Here is a 15,927-nt window from a genome sequence, read left to right as displayed (position 1 = left end):
AATTTTATAAAGACAGAAATATCTGCTAAAAGTCTTAAGACCAGAACAGAAACAGGACCCACTTGCGTCGTGTTCACCACAAGTTTTATTTAAGGAACGAGGAAGGGCTGCGCACACGATCCGGTGTTCGCTCTTGTACTCGGCTTGTGATCCGAAGACGGAAGTTGATCTGCCTTGGCTAGCGATGGCGGCGTCGGGGACGGAAAAAACGGGTTGGTAGCCAGGACAGGAGAGCAAAAACGTGGTCGGGGTTGGAAGCGAGTCGTAAGCCAGAATGGGAGAGCAGACGTGGTTCAAAAACGGGTCATAAGTCGGGATGGGAGAGCAGATGTTGTCAGGATCAAAACGGGTCGTAGCCGGAGATAAACAGGAGCAGAAACGGGACAGGTGAGAGTCAGGATCAAAAAAGGCGTGCCTTGTATCATGGAAACGCAGATGGACTGACAACAGGGAATAGACAGGACTGAGTTCAAATAGTGACAGGGAGCCAATCAGAACCCGCGGCGGGTGGCGCCATATGAGCAGGCACAGCTGAGTCACATCAGTGATCATGACAGAAATAGCAATACAATCATAAAAAGATAACTGTTTTACTCACTTAACTACCTTTTTTGTAGTACTTTTTGCAGTGTTTTAATTCATCAAAATGGTGACCCCTACTTTTGTCAAGAATCCTTGTGACAAACAGGAGCATAACACAGAAGCACACTTTTCATCACAAGGACAGGCAGTGAGACATTACAACATTATTCCATCTGGTTTCACATACAACAGTTGACATGTTTTCCACAAGAGGGCCACTATATATGTTTCTCAAAGGCAGACAAGTTACCATATGTATTATCAATTGTAATTATGCATTTGCAAAGGCGGCAGTAGCTCAGTAGGTAAAGTGCTCGTTTGCAAGTTCGATTCCTGGCTCCTCTGTGTTATATGTCGAAGTGTCCTTGGGCAAGACACGGAATCCTTAATTCCCTCAATAAACAGGTAAAAATACCTTGCATTGCTGCTATTGGTGTGTCAGTGTGTGTGAATGGGTAAATGCAAAACACATTATAAAGCGCTTTAGGAGGTCTTCATTGACTTGAAAAGCGCTATGTACATGCAGACCAATTACATTTGCATTTACAAATGTATCCACAGTATGTTTGGGTATATAGGGCTGGTTTATAAGGCACTTTTTCAAATTTCTGGCCAATTATGGGTTTTTAAGTGTGCCGTAAATGACTTGTTCTCAAAAACTGCTCTGAACATTGACAAATGTAATGTCACCCAGAGTGACTCAGTCAAAAATGTAGGTGTCATATATGACCCAAATTTGTCCTTTCAAACACACGTTAAGAATACTACCAGAACAGCTTTTTTCCATCTTGCTCAAATTTTCCCTATGCTGTCTCAGTCAGATGCGGAGATCATAATTCACCCGTTTGTTACCTCTTGTCTCGATTACTGTAATGCACTACTCTCCGGTCTCCCAAAGTCCCAAATCAAGAGCCTTCAGCTGGTACAAAATGCTGCTTCAAGGCTTTTAACTAAGACAAGAAATTTGATCACATTACCCCAATTTTAGGTAACCTGGATTGGGTCCCTGTTAAGATGTGATTTTAAGGTTTGGTTGGTATTATACAAAATCATGCATGTACTTGCTCCCTCATATCTTTCAGATTCAATTTCCCCCTATGTTCCGGTCCCGAGCCTTCGCTCTGAAAATGCTGGTCTACTAGTGATCCCAAGATCCAAGAAGAGATCTGAAGGTCCGAGAGCCTCCTCCATTCGGTCCCCGGTTCTATGGAATGCTCTTGCCCCTGAGATTCGATCAGCAACCTTAGTGGAAGTGTTGAAGTCCAAGCCTAAAACACACTTCTATTCCATAGCATATGAATAGCCTATATTTTATGTTGACAATATCTGTGTATTATTTGTTTTTGCAACATCTGTTTCAGCCTGGTCATCCTGGAAGGGGGATGACCCCATGTGTGGTCCCTTCTCAAGCTTTTTTCATTTTCTTCATGTTGAGGTTTTTGAGTTTTTCCTTGCCCTCATGTAGGATTTAGATCAGGGGATGGTGTAATCATAGTCTGTGGTTTGTAATAATCTGTGGTCTGTGCAGGCCTTTGAGACTCTGTGATTAAGGGCTATGCAAATAAACATGACTTGACTTGACATAGAAATTACGGTACATGGTTTGTGTATGTAGATGGCAGTATATGGAATAAATGGCCGCACATCACTGTGACGACCCCACTGGAACACTACTAGCTAGGCACTGAAAACTGCAGGTATCCCCCTCTTCCATTAAATGTAGAAGAAGAAATAGGTAAGGAAATGATCTCCCCTTCTGCCCACCATGCAGTATGATCCTTTCCATTTCAGGAGAAGGCTGATAAAAAGGAAAACGAGGAAGGGGTTTTGGTGAGGATCATCAGCAACTGTGGGAGGAGTGAACCCTTGTGTCGCATGCGAGGATGAAGCTGCCATGCCACCGAGTTGGCTTAAAGATGTAATGAATCTTCAGTCAGGGGCTTTCCTTCCAGGGTGACAACTGGCTTTGAGGAAGGTTGTAAATGCAGGAGAGATTGTGGTATAATTCCTCAGACTGGCGTTTGTGCCCCCCAGTCACCATTCGATTATCTCCCAAATTGCTGTGTTTCACCGAGATAAAGATTTTTTATGGCTTGCTGACTTGAAACAACCGGCGCAGGCAGAAGAGGGAGAAGAGATGGCCCCGACCTGCCTCGCATAGTAATTTCCATTGGTAAATGACAAAAATCTTTGTTTAGATGACATTTCTCGAAAAATGACGGCGGCGGGATGAATCTGAAATATGAAATGCCACATTTGGCATGCAAAACTATGAAAATGTATTTCTGTGCGAAATTCATGGAGGCATTTAATTTAGAACGTGTTTAATAACTATGGCAGCCTGCATCGGTAATCCTGCCCGGAGGTCCCGAAAAGATTGTCATATTTATTCTCTCCTTTCTTCACCTCCCCCCCTTCTTTTCCTTCGGAAGCCAAATTTTTTTAAGGGGTAAAATGTTCATTGTTAATTAAGATTTACTAATTAAAATGAAAATAATTAACATGGAGTGTTAATCTCTTAATATTAGCCCGCACTTTGAAAGAAAGGAAGTTTTTGTATGTGGCGTTTCCTGTCTCTATTAAGAGTGCATTTTATGCCATCAGTCAAAGAGAGCGGAGAAATGTCGGCGAATGTTCGGCAGTTTGCCAGTTCAAGTGTGCCTGATCTCTCAGTGGAGCCTTTGATCTCATCTGTAGGAGTAGTGTAGCATTTCGGAACTTAAAAAAAAAAATGTCTACCGTATTTTCCGCACTATAAGGCGCACTGGGTTATAGGGTGCACCCCCAAAAAATAATTTTTTGGTCCTATATTTTCCATACATAAGGCGCACCAGATTATAAGGCGCTACAATGGGAACGTCGACAAAACAGTCAGATAGTTCAGTCAAACTTATTACCCCCTTAACATTCCCAAAGCTTGCAAAGAAGCAAATACGTGTCTCAGACATGAACGGAAACAGTGTCTGTACGATGTCACCGATCACTCAAATGCATCGTTCCAAATATCATTCGGAAGGGTAAAGTCTTGGGATTCAAGAAATGCCAAACATTTCTTAGTTTCCATTTTATTTTTTACTGGCAACTGTGTGGACAGCAAAGTAAGAATTTAATTGTGCAGGGAAACGTGGTTCTTTACTGTGCATATGACAATAAACACTTTGAATTGAATTCAGTTTGTAAATAGACTAATCACAGAAACATCAAGATCGTTCTAAAACAAGATACCGGGAAAATATAAAGGCGCATAGCTCACCTAAGTTCTCTTGCAGCCATCACGTTCAATAATGATACGTAACCATGGTCTTCTTACAACCGTGAGTGTAGTCAATCCAGGAGAGTAAAATATTTACAAATACAGAATAGTAAAACATGTTTTCTCTATGCCATAGTGCAACCCAACGTGTGATTTTTCGGCCAATTGCAGGCTTTGTTTTGCCCCTTTAGCCTATGCGAGCCTGTAAATGATAAAAAGGATCCGCCCCCTTTACCTCCGAATAACTTTAGCCAATAGTGACTGATTCAAATGATGATTGACACTTTGGTTAGGAAATGAAACGCCGGTATATAAATCCCAGCATACACCGCGGACTACTTCACCTTCGGGGGAAAATCTAGACTGCGGCTGCTTGCCTTAGTTGCAAGACTTTGCGACTTAATATTGATCCATATATAAGGCGCACTGTATTATAAGGCGCATGGTCAGCTTTTGAAAAAAAATAAAGGCTTTTAGGTGCGCCTTATAGAGCGAAAAATACGGTAATATAAAAAATTGGCCCCCTTCACCTTTCAACTTCAACTGGCCTTCCTCATCAAAAGACTGATATTGACGATATCTCCGAAAGACCAGTGCTACTGAAAAACAGTAATTATTTACGGTTACTCGTTACTTCATCCATCCATCCATTATCTGCACCGCTTATCTTCTGTAGGGTCACGGGGGTGCTGGACACCCTCCCAGCTATCTCCAGGCAGTGGGCAGGGGACACCCTGAACTGGTTGCCAGCCAGTCGCAGGGCACATAGATGGACAACATAATCGCTCATTAGCACCTAGGGACAATTCCGACCGGGCAAATAACCACACATGCAGGTTTTTGGAACATGGGACGAAAACGAAATACCCAGAGGAAACCCACGTAAGCACAGGGAGAACATGCAAACTCCTCAAAAAAAGCTGGTAGCTGTATTTGAACCCATGACCACAAAACTGTGCAGCAGACGCGCTAACCACTCAGAGCCACCCCGAGTTACTTCGTTTAAAAAGTAACTCCATTACCCCTTAAATTACAGACGCCCTGAAGTAGCGCGTTACTCTGAAAATAATTGTACTGAATTCGACCTTCTAAAACTGCTAAAAAACAGCAACATAATAAAATAAATAAAAGAAAACCGGCACATTAACTAGTGAGAGCGGTGAAGCCTTCCTATTTTGAGTCTAATCTTGACAGCTTGCATAGAACATTTAGCCGAGACGCTGCATATCCATTTTGTCTCTGGGCTTCACACCACTCGCATACTTCCCTCTCCATTACCAGGTACTGACCAAGACATTTTCCTTCTTTACTTCAGGTGTTGTGTATAGCAAAAATGATTTTACAATTAAAAAGAACAAAATTCCGCACACTCTCATCGTAAATCATGTGCTCACTTTTGCCCATTGATTTCGTTGTTTATGTATTAGCCATACACCTCCCTCACACAAAGAAATAGAAAAAAACACACCCTGATTTCAGTATTTTATTTGATAGCTTTAACTATGGCTTAGTTTTGACTATAAAAGGTAGGGAGAATATCTCCATGAGGAGAGATTCAGTCCCTCTCATAATCTGTGCATGAGACATCAACACCGTAACTGTCTTTAGTTATCCTTTGTAGGTTATTATAAATTGATTGAGGGTTATATGCTAAATTGTGATGAAAGGAGGAAAAGTTAGCAATCAGAGAAACCTAGTAAGTCGTGATCTGCTTCTAATAAGTAGCAGAGTGACGCACCGTGTTGAAACGACAGTTGAGTTATACAGTGTTAATTACTGAGATAAGTAATTGCGTTCCAGGAAAGTAATTATGATGGAATTCTATTGTTTCTTTATTTGGTTGGAAACCTCTGACTTAAAGTATCAACAATTTATACTTCATTAAACAATATTTTGTACCTTAACTGTCAAGAACCGGAACAGGAGGACCCATATGCGTAATGTTTCACACACAAGTTTTATTTTACGGGAAATGGGGCTGTCATGCATGGAACAACAGGAAGCCAGAGGCCGAAGAGATCAATACCAATTACACGAGCAGATACCGGACAGATGGGGTCGATACCGGACAGGACGGGATAGACAGAATTGAGATCAGACACTGGAGATTGGAGTCCAATAACAAGTAGGACAAGATGGACGGGAATGATACCAGACACTGGAGATCGATATCAAACAGGAAAAAATAGACGGGAACGATACCAGACACTGGAGATCGATATCAAACAGGACAAAACGTACGGGAACGATACCAGAAACATGGAGATCTACATTAAACAGGACAAGATAAACGGGAACAATACTGGACAGGAAACACAAGCAGGAAACCCGACAGAGTCAAAACACATGTCTTGCGGGTGCAGAGGTTCGTAGACGGACTGACAAAAGGTGAGTGGGAGCACTGAGCTTAAATAGGAAGGAAGCCAATCATTCAGCTGGCACCAGACGGGTGGGGCCAATTGGCAACTGTTACATCAACTTTTATTCACTTGTCATTGTTGTTGCTGTTGTAGATGCACCAGGATACAACCCCTCAGCCCGTGGAGGTGTGTGTCCGTTGTCTAAGCGCCACCAGAGACAAACTTCCCAGGGGCCTCTACAGTGTCAGTGTGGCCCTTCACAGCCATCTTGGGGGCCCGTCTCTCGGTTGGAAAAACGACAAAGGCCAGCAAGAGTGGATGATGTCCAGTGAGCCTATTGAACACCAAGGTTGCTACTACAACACGAGTTTGCACGTTAATCAGAATCTCTACATGGTAGGAAAAACCTCTTTAAAATTGGGGTCTCAACAATTTTCATGGGGGCAACAAACATTAGGGTCTGGGTGAAGTTGGGCCAAATCAAGTTTTCCACGCACACACGAAAAAATAATGAATATTACTCACCATTCTCAGATTTATTTTTAAAAATAATTCTACTCAAAATAAGTACAAACTGTGATTCAAAGAACCCAATGAATCAAAAATAAATGAATTAACACTAGTATCTGAAGCTTTTTTGAAGGGACAGTGTGTATTATTTGAACTCTACATGCCGCGTTATTGTGCCTTGCAACCAAAAACGAGTGATAAAAGTACAAGGAAGAATACAAACTACGGAATCTCAAAGTGACGAAACTGCCCCGTTGTTCTTTTCATTTTTGTGTCCAGCCAGTTGTAAAGAAGCAAAAATGATAAAAAAAAAGAAAGAAAAGAGAATGAAGAAGGGAAAAAAGAAGGGAAGAAAGTAGAAATTAAATACAAAAAAGGGAAGGGCGAAGGAAAAGGGGGTAGAAAGAAAAAAGAAAATAAGCATAACAATAAAAAGAAAATGGAAAAACATACACACGAAAGAATATAATAAAATATAAAACAAAAATAAGCAAGAAAATAGAGGAAAAAACAACAAAATGCAATAAAAGGCAAAAAATAAAAGGAAAATAAATGGACATGAACTAAGCAAAAAAAAAGAAAGAAAACGAAAAAAGGGGAAAAAGACAGCAGGGAAAAGAGAAAGGAAAACAATTAAATACAAAAAAAGAAAATTAAAGAAAATAAGAGAAGGGAGAGTGTAAAGAAAAAGAGAAAAAGAGATACAGAAAGAAGAGAAGCAATAAAAAACAAAAAGCTGAAAAAGAGAATATAATAAAAAATAAAATAAAAAATAATGCCAGAAAAGGTAGAGAAAGATGGATAAAAAGTCAGAAAAAATAAAAAGACAAATTAAAAAAATAATGTCATTTTTTATTGTCATTATAGAAATATAATTAAATGTAATGGCTTCTTCTTACAGTGAAATTAGATAGATAGATAGATAGATAGATACTTTAAAGCAAATCAAAGAGGTGAAAATGTGCAAAAGTATAAAAATTAAAAAACAAAACAAAAAAAAAGATAAATAATAAATATTGGCATGTTTATAGCATCAGATAAAATAAAAAAGAGAAAAAATAAGAGAAAAAAAAGAATAGAACATGAAAAGATAAAAAAGGAATAAAAACAGGCCCATAGTTATGTAAAATAAATAAAAATGTCTCCATACGTATTTAAAAAAATAAATCCACTTTTATGTCATAGTTTGTGTATTATTGCTTATTTTCTCAATTAATATTTCTATTTTTTAAAACACTGTCCCTTCAATCTTTCATATTAGGGCGGAAACCTCAAACTATCACCCAGTCATCCGCGATAGTCCCTCGGGCTTAGAGTTTGAGATCCCTGCTTTAACCTCATGTCTGTCAAAAAAATGAATGATTCATAACCGCCATTTTTTTCTTACTATTGTGTAAACACCGGCACATTAGCATAACCGTTTGGTTCGCATTGCGATTTGCAGATAAGGTTTGCACGGCTCAGTGAGAACCGAGAGATCTTCCGTGGCAGGTAACAGTAACGTGTTGCCTCAGTTTCCTCTGTTGACACTAATATGTTTTTATTCAAGCCGGGGAAGAAACAAAATCTGGCGCTTCGTTCCGTGAAGAGTTTGTTTACATTCTGCCTTGAAAGCGTCTTCCTCTCCGAAGTCCGCTTGATGAAAAAGAGGCAGAAATGCAAAACATGTGCTGACACTGCATGGGAAACATACGTTTGGTTTTATAGAAGGGGAAGTCGGTGAAACATAACATTTTCGTGCTAATATACACATCCAAGAACTTTTGGACATATTATCTTAATTAAAGCTTAAAAATTCTGGATAAAAAATAATATGCCCATAATTTTTTCTAAGAATCAACTACCGAAACAAGAAGAGAACCCAAACGCGTAACGTTTCACACAGGGCTTTATCGGGGAATTCAGGGCGAGAGAAAAAAGACAGCGATCTGGTGCTCAAAGTCCAGTAGGAGCAGGAAGCCCTTGCAAACGAAGCGTGGTCGGATATCGGAACTAGTCGGGCAGCTGGGGCGGGAGAACGGAGTGTAGTCGGAGATTGGAACCAGTCGGGTTGCTGGGACGAGCGGGAAGTCAGGGATCGGGGATAGATACAGGAAACAGATTCAGGATACGGGGAGCCGGGACGGGAGAACGTAGCCTTAATCGGGGATCGAGACAGGAAACAGTATCAGGATACTGTTGGCATTTACCTATCAAAATGTACCGTTTACCAAATTGTTCGAATTAGTTATCTGACTCCATTAACCAAACACGACCTACATTCATCCAACAGTTATGCGCGCTCGTTTCTTGAGAGAAAATGACCAGGAGCAGGCATTTCCACACGGAGGCAGATATTAATTATTCCTAACAGTATACCAACAGGAGACGACCCCCATCCGAGTTGTCTGGGATCATGTATGCATTTGAACAAACAAATCAAAGACATCCCACTATTCCCCAATTGTCTATGTGTCTGCAGCTAACTTTAGCTTTCTGTCATTGGTTAACTTTACCCCTCAAGATGGCGTCTCGGCTCCTCCCATGGGCGTGCCAAGCCGTTATTTGCGCTCAACAATCCCACACCACAAAGCCTTGATGTCTGGATCATTCTGCGTCAGCACACTCACGCGTCCTGTTATCAAAAGTCCTAGACAAAACATGATGCATTTCACAAAGCCTGCCCTGACCTTTTATTGTACATTGAACTAAAGCACAGTCAGTGAATATCTTTATTGCATCAAACTGAATATGTGTAACTTGTAGTCAATCGTATAATATCCTTTATAGTCAAATGTATATAATCCTTTAATTTGGGTAGCTGGGACGGGAGAACGGAGCTTGGATAGGGGATCGATATAGGAAAAAGAATCAGGATACAGGTAGCCGGACAGGAGAACAAAGCTTGAATCAGGGATGGATACAGGAAACAGAATCAGTATTCGGGTAGCCGGGAGAGGAGATCTAAGCTTGGATCGGGGAGTGATACAGGAAACAGAATCAGGATACGGGTAGCCAGGACAGGAAAACGGAGCTTGGATCGGGGATCAATACAGGAAACAGGTCAGGATCAAAACGCGGCCCAGGGCAAAGTGCTTGCCTTGCATGAGCTGAGGTTCGCACACAGACCGACAAAGAGCGAACGAGAAAGATGTGTTTGAATGGGAAGGGAACCAAACAGGAAAAGAGCAGCAGCTGGGACTAAACAAGTGAGCGCAGGTGAGAGCAATTGGCAAATCATTAAAGTGAGACACAATCATAAAAATATATCAAATTTATTCAATATTCTACACTATATTTACGAGTAGTAGGCGTTGCAAAAATAGTGCCCCCCTTTGTGTTAATACTTTGTAGAACTTCCTTTTGCTGCGATCACAGCCACAAGTCTTTTTGGGTATGTCTCTAACAGTGATGAGCATCTTGAGATTTTCCCATTCTTCTTTACAATTTAGCTCATGTTTGTGCACAGCATTTCTCAGATGTTTCCACAAATGCTCTATAGTATTTAGGTCTGGACTTTGGCCTGGCAATTCAAAACTTTTATATTGGTAGTTCTAAGCAGATCCATTGTAGATTTTGATGTTTAGGGTAGTCGTCCTGCCCCATTTGTAGGTCTCTTGCAGACTCCAACAGAATTTCTGCCAAAATAGCCCTGTATTTGGCTCCATCCATCGTCCCATAAACTAACGATCTTCCGAGTCCCTGCTGAAGAAAAGCAACCCGAAATTATGATGCTGCAACCACCATGTTTGACAGTGGGGATCGTGTTTTCAGGGTGTTGTGCAGTGTTGCTCTTAACCCAAACATAACACTTTACATTCAGTCCAAAAAGTTCTTGTCTGTTCCCTGAAGTTTGATGTTGATGGTTTGTGCATAGCTCCTTTTCATTTTTTTTTCCACACATGCTTTATAGTAGGGGTTGGGAGCATGTGTTGCCCAAAGAGCCATGATAGCATTTTTTGTTTTTTTTCTTGAGAGAGCCATACTATATATTTCAAGACAGAATGCAGCAAAACAGCCAGGACATCTCTCCAGACGAAAGCTATTTCAGCTCATATATCATTTTATGACCTAAGATGGCTTGCTAGCCGGATATGGCTATTTCCATAGGTACATATGCTTCGGGAATACAATCATACTCACACAATATAACTAATGAATTATTAACGTTACCGTATTATAGGGCGCACCGGGTTATAGGGCGCACCCCCAAAAAAATAGTTTTTGGTCCTATATCTTCCATAGGTAAGGCGCACCGGATTATAAGGCGCTACAATGGGAACGTCGACAAAACAGTCAGATGATTCAGTCAAACTGATTAACCCCTTAACATTCCCAAAACTTGCAAAGAGGCAAATACGTGTCGTAGACACGTGCGGATGCGGTGTCCGTACGATGTCACTCAAATATCATTCGGAAGGTTAAATTCTTGGGATTCAAGAAATGCCAACCATTCCTTAGTTTCTATTTTCTTTTTCGCTCGCAACTTTTCTGTGCATATGACAATAAACACTTGGAATTTAGTTTAATTCACTCATCACAGCAACATCAAGATCGTTCTAAAACAAGATACCAGGAAAATATAAAGCCGCATAGCTCTCCTAAGTTCTCACGTTCAATAATGATACGCAACCATGGTCTTCTTACAACCGTGAGTGTAGTAAATCCAGGAGAGTAAAATATTTACAAATACAGACTAATGAAACATGTTTCTTTATGGCATAGTTTAGCACGCTTGCTATCCAGTCATCTTTTTTGGCCAATTGCAGGGTTTGTTTTGGCCCTCTAGCCTATCCGAGGCTCCGAATAACTTCAGCCAATAGCGATCGATTTAACTGATGATTGACACATCTTTTTCGGCCAATTGCAGGGTTTGTTTCGGCCCTCTAGCCTATCCGAGGCGCCGAATAACTTTAGCCAATAGCGATTGATTCAAATGATGATTGACACATTGGTTAGCCAATAAAACGCCGGTATATAAATCCCAGCATACACCGCGGACTACTCCAAGTTCGGGAGAAAATCGAGTCGGCGGAAATCGAGTCGGCGGCTGTTGCGTAAGTTGCGAGACCTTGCGATTTAATATTGAGCCATATATAAGGCGCACTGTATTATAAGGCGCATGGTCAGCTTTTGAAAAAAATTAAGACTTTTAGGTGCGCCTTATAGTGCGGAAAATACGGTACTCTATTTAGATAAGCCACTAAAATGTGTGCGTTTACTTTTGGGAAAAAATGCTAATAATAGTTCAAAGTTGAAGGTTTCTTTGTTATTTTGGTCATGCAGGTCCATCTAAGCTTGAACCTCCATTGCACACACACTGCTTGTTAAGTGCTGACTGACTACGTTGCAGTGCTTGGATGCCATTTGCTGTGTTTGCTCCAGGACATACCACGTTTCCTTTTAATGGAATTCTCGGATGTTCGCTACAATTTCTTTTTGGGGGTCGTACCGTACCAACACCGGAACATCTGAGTGGAACTCAGCCCGTGGGAATTGCCAAGTTGTACAGACCTCACCCAATTGTATCCGGTTTCATGTTTACATTTGATATGAGGTTGCACTTAATGTTTACATGTTCCTAGGGAAAGGGAGTGATCACGTCTATTTAAACGTTCAGAGAAGCTTTTTATGTGGCTAACAGGGATTGTGGTCACTACTGAAAAGATATTTGATGTGTAGAAAATAATACTTTGCTACATTGATATTGGTTTGCAAATGTAGAGCATGGGTGTGCTGAGATCATGGTTTTGTAAGGCAATGTGGACATGTAAGAAACATAAAGAACATGCTCTTATTTGGACTGTGTCAAACAGCAAAATCTACCTGGACCAGAACTGGGCCAGATGTGCTGAAAAGTTCGGTCCAAATCAGTAAAATGCATCTGCATCAGTTCACTGTGGTCCAACGGCTGCTTGGTCCACTTGCTGTATCTTCCTGCAGTAGTAACTTTTTTTTTTTTTTTTTTTTTTCAAAAACTATGTCGTGTTTGGTCTTCAAGGTCCGCCACATGATCCTGGGCATAACTGGTACCGGTGCTGATTGAGTGCTTTGCAGATCTGGCAACTAGTAGACACATCCGGCACAGTGTCAGCTATTATATGGGCAGGTTCCCGTTTCCCCATGGGTTCATCCCTCTCTTACCTCTCTCTTTTAACTTTACCTTATTTGGCCACTCACTTCCTGGTTAAATTTTCATCCTAACAGCCGTGGTCAGTTATTTTGATTGCTCCACAGTTTTTCCACAGTTTTTTCATCTATCACAACATGCCCTTTCCTTTATTAGTATTACTTCCCCTTGGTTACTTACTAGTTTGTTGTCTTTATAATCAAATTCCAAGAACCATTGTCTTAGCTCCTTGTTCTTACAGTGTAACGAATCATTGCCTGGCTTTCGAGATCACAAGTGCTGCCTGATGAACTTTTGGACTGTTGCCCTCACAGCATGGGTCTATTGGAAGACTGACCCCCCGCCTGACTCTTAGATCATGATCCTTGAACTTTGGTGTCCATGCTCACTGACTTTCCATGGAGCAAACCCTGCCCTACCCCTGATTCAAAAAACAGGAGGGAGAATTCTAGTTCTATATGTATATGTGTTTGTTTGGTTTCATTTACATATGTGAAAATTCTAGGTGTTTTTAGCATATTGACGTTCCATAAAGCACTCAATAACATATAACTGATTCTGACACACTTACAACGACATTTGGAGACACGAAGAGAAGCACACCCTTTGTGTTTTTTTTTAAAACTTCCTAAGAACATAAAGTTTGTTTTTCTTGTTTAATTTTAGCATTTATCTTACAATTTAACTTTTGAGCAAACGAGATTTCAACGGTAACATGTCTCTTAGCATTTAAATCTGATTTGGGGACTGTAACCTTAAAATTTACCCTCTTTGGATAGCGATCAAAGACAAAATCTGTGAAAATCCATATCCAGCTATTGACAACATCCTAATTGGGCGAATGCTTTGTATGATTAAAAAAACTGAATTACTGCAGATTCCAGAGTATGGTTGCCAAAGCTTTTGATAATTTCGATGGCCGTTACTGAATGCACAGAATGTACAGACCTTCAAAAATAAATGAGTTGAAGGTTTCCACTTTATATTGGGATATCCACTCTAAAGGCCTAATCTTGCATTCAGCAAATGTGGACACTGTCAGTATACTTGTGGGCGTATTCACTGAGCTTGAGCATCCAGATGAGATTGTCTCCTACTCCCATCAAACATAAAGAACGGGGTAAAAACTGGCAAGAAGTGAATGCAGACCTGGGATCTGATTCAGAAGTTTAAAAACCCGGTTTAAGTACAGCATGGTAAACGGCTCATGACTCTCACCCCCGTTCCTTATCTCTAAAGCTATTGAAAACCTGTTGTTGTCCTCGACGATGGCAGGGAAAGCACTGATCAGATTTGTGCGACTATCGGAGGGCTTTCTTGGCTGTTTTCGTTCCTCCGCCTGGCCCACACTATAGCGTGCTATCGTTCCGAGTCTTCTTCTGAGAGGAAATGAGGAATTAGTGATAGTAGGAGGAAGCCAGGAGCTTATTTTTCTTTCCTCCCTCTCCCGCTTCATCTCTTTGCGCGTCTGGGATTGCATTTAGAGGGAGACAGAGTCACTTCATCTGGCGAGTGGGAGCCAAAGAGTCAGGCCTGCTGTCTTTGTTCATTTCTTTTAAGCAAATGGAAAGCTCTACTAAAGTTTGAGGGATAAGAGGATTTGAGATTTGGGAATCATTGATATTCCTCCCACTGTTACTCCTACAATCTTCTATTATTGGTCACTAAAGAGCATTTAACACATAGGTTTGCACTTCCCTACTGTCTTAAAGTTAATGGTAGTTCTCTACCGTTTTATGCTAAAACCACTGTATGTGTGACCCAACCCATATAATAAACCAGCAAACTGACAGTTTATAGGTGAATTCATGCTCAATAATTGATAATAAAAAATAATTATGTTGGTTCATGAATAAATAAATACAAAATAATTGAGCATCAGACTAAAAATAGAAATACTCTACCCCCAAAATAAGGCAGACTGTGCAATATTTGATTACTTTGTGTCGCTTAATTGTGAAGTGCAACCCAAAACGAGTGCTACAAAGGACAAGGAAGAATACAAACTGCAGAAGTGACCATCTATTTTTTTTAGCCCAGACCTTCACAAGGTTTTTAGTTTTGGGGGTAAGCCGTAGCAGAAAGATAGCAGACTTTAATTTCAGCTCCCTCTTAGTGAGTCTCATGCTATGTAAAATACATATCAATTTCTTGACCGAGGAGTATTTAAAATAATACATAATTATATGCTAGGTTATTTTGTGTATTATTATTTATTAATGGATAAAAAATTTTCACCACCAAGAAGCGCTTAATAATACACAATGTCCCTTTAAGGTAATGCTACTCAAAAAGGTGGTTGATAACAGAATCAGCAGCACTTAGTGGCTGTTTGATAATGGATAATATAAGGCTAGATAGTCAATAACCCGTCGACAATCGCTTTTAAAATATAATTAAAAATATGATGTTGGGATTTGTATGTATTTTAAATATAGGGGTGTACTATTTTTTTTTTATGCCATACCCCTTTTATGACTATAAATTAATAATATATATGTGTGTACTATTGTAGCTTTAAATGAAAGTATGATTACCTGCTGGCATCTTATTGAAGCTGGTTCATGTCACACAAATTGGTATTTAGTATTTATATAGGTAATATTTCTTACAACATATGAATGATATAAAATAACCAGCATGATATTGAGTCATAAATTTGTTTCCTGAACCAGACAGTAATACCTGACGTCTTATATAGGGGAACACACCAAGCAAAGAAGCTGGGAAAAGAAATGTGATTTATGAGTTAAAACGCGTCCTTGATGCCTTCCGTTTCTGCTAATATAAAGATTAAATATTTTCACCTATTGATGGATGAAGTGGCACAGAGCACACTGTCAGTTCATTTTTTACATAAGGGACTCTTCTCCGGTGAATAACAACACGTGTCTTTAGCACGGAGTGTGATATCCACTAACACTATTAGACCTCATGCAAGATGGGCTTAATATCATCAGGCTGATTGATGGTAGTTTCCGTGTGTTGCAAATTTAGTCAGTGTCGACACGTAGTAGACTTATCCTTGATGCCTAGCGTAAGTATTGCTCCACAATAACTTTTTGTCAAATTTCAGGCTTCAAACTTAAAGATAAATACTGAACATATGTTCT

The 15,927-nt window shown here is 40.2% G+C and overlaps 1 protein-coding gene across 1 annotated transcript in view; it reads left to right on the top strand.

Moving 5' to 3' along the window:
* The window catches only part of ofcc1 (orofacial cleft 1 candidate 1), a 201,023-nt gene that overhangs the window by 54,439 nt on the left and 130,657 nt on the right, over positions 1 to 15,927 (top strand). The window contains exon 6 of the mRNA XM_088322071.1: positions 6,349 to 6,591. Coding sequence (XP_088178197.1) covers positions 6,349 to 6,591 — 243 coding nt within the window. The remainder of the gene's footprint in view (positions 1 to 6,348; positions 6,592 to 15,927) is intronic.

This window comes from Urocampus carinirostris, chromosome 18 (assembly GCF_059441175.1).
Source record: "Urocampus carinirostris isolate Australia breed hairy pipefish chromosome 18, RoL_Ucar_1.0, whole genome shotgun sequence".
Lineage (NCBI taxonomy): Eukaryota > Metazoa > Chordata > Actinopteri > Syngnathiformes > Syngnathidae > Urocampus > Urocampus carinirostris.
Note: the sequence above shows the minus strand (reverse complement) of the source record. Positions and strands in the feature narration are given on the sequence as shown.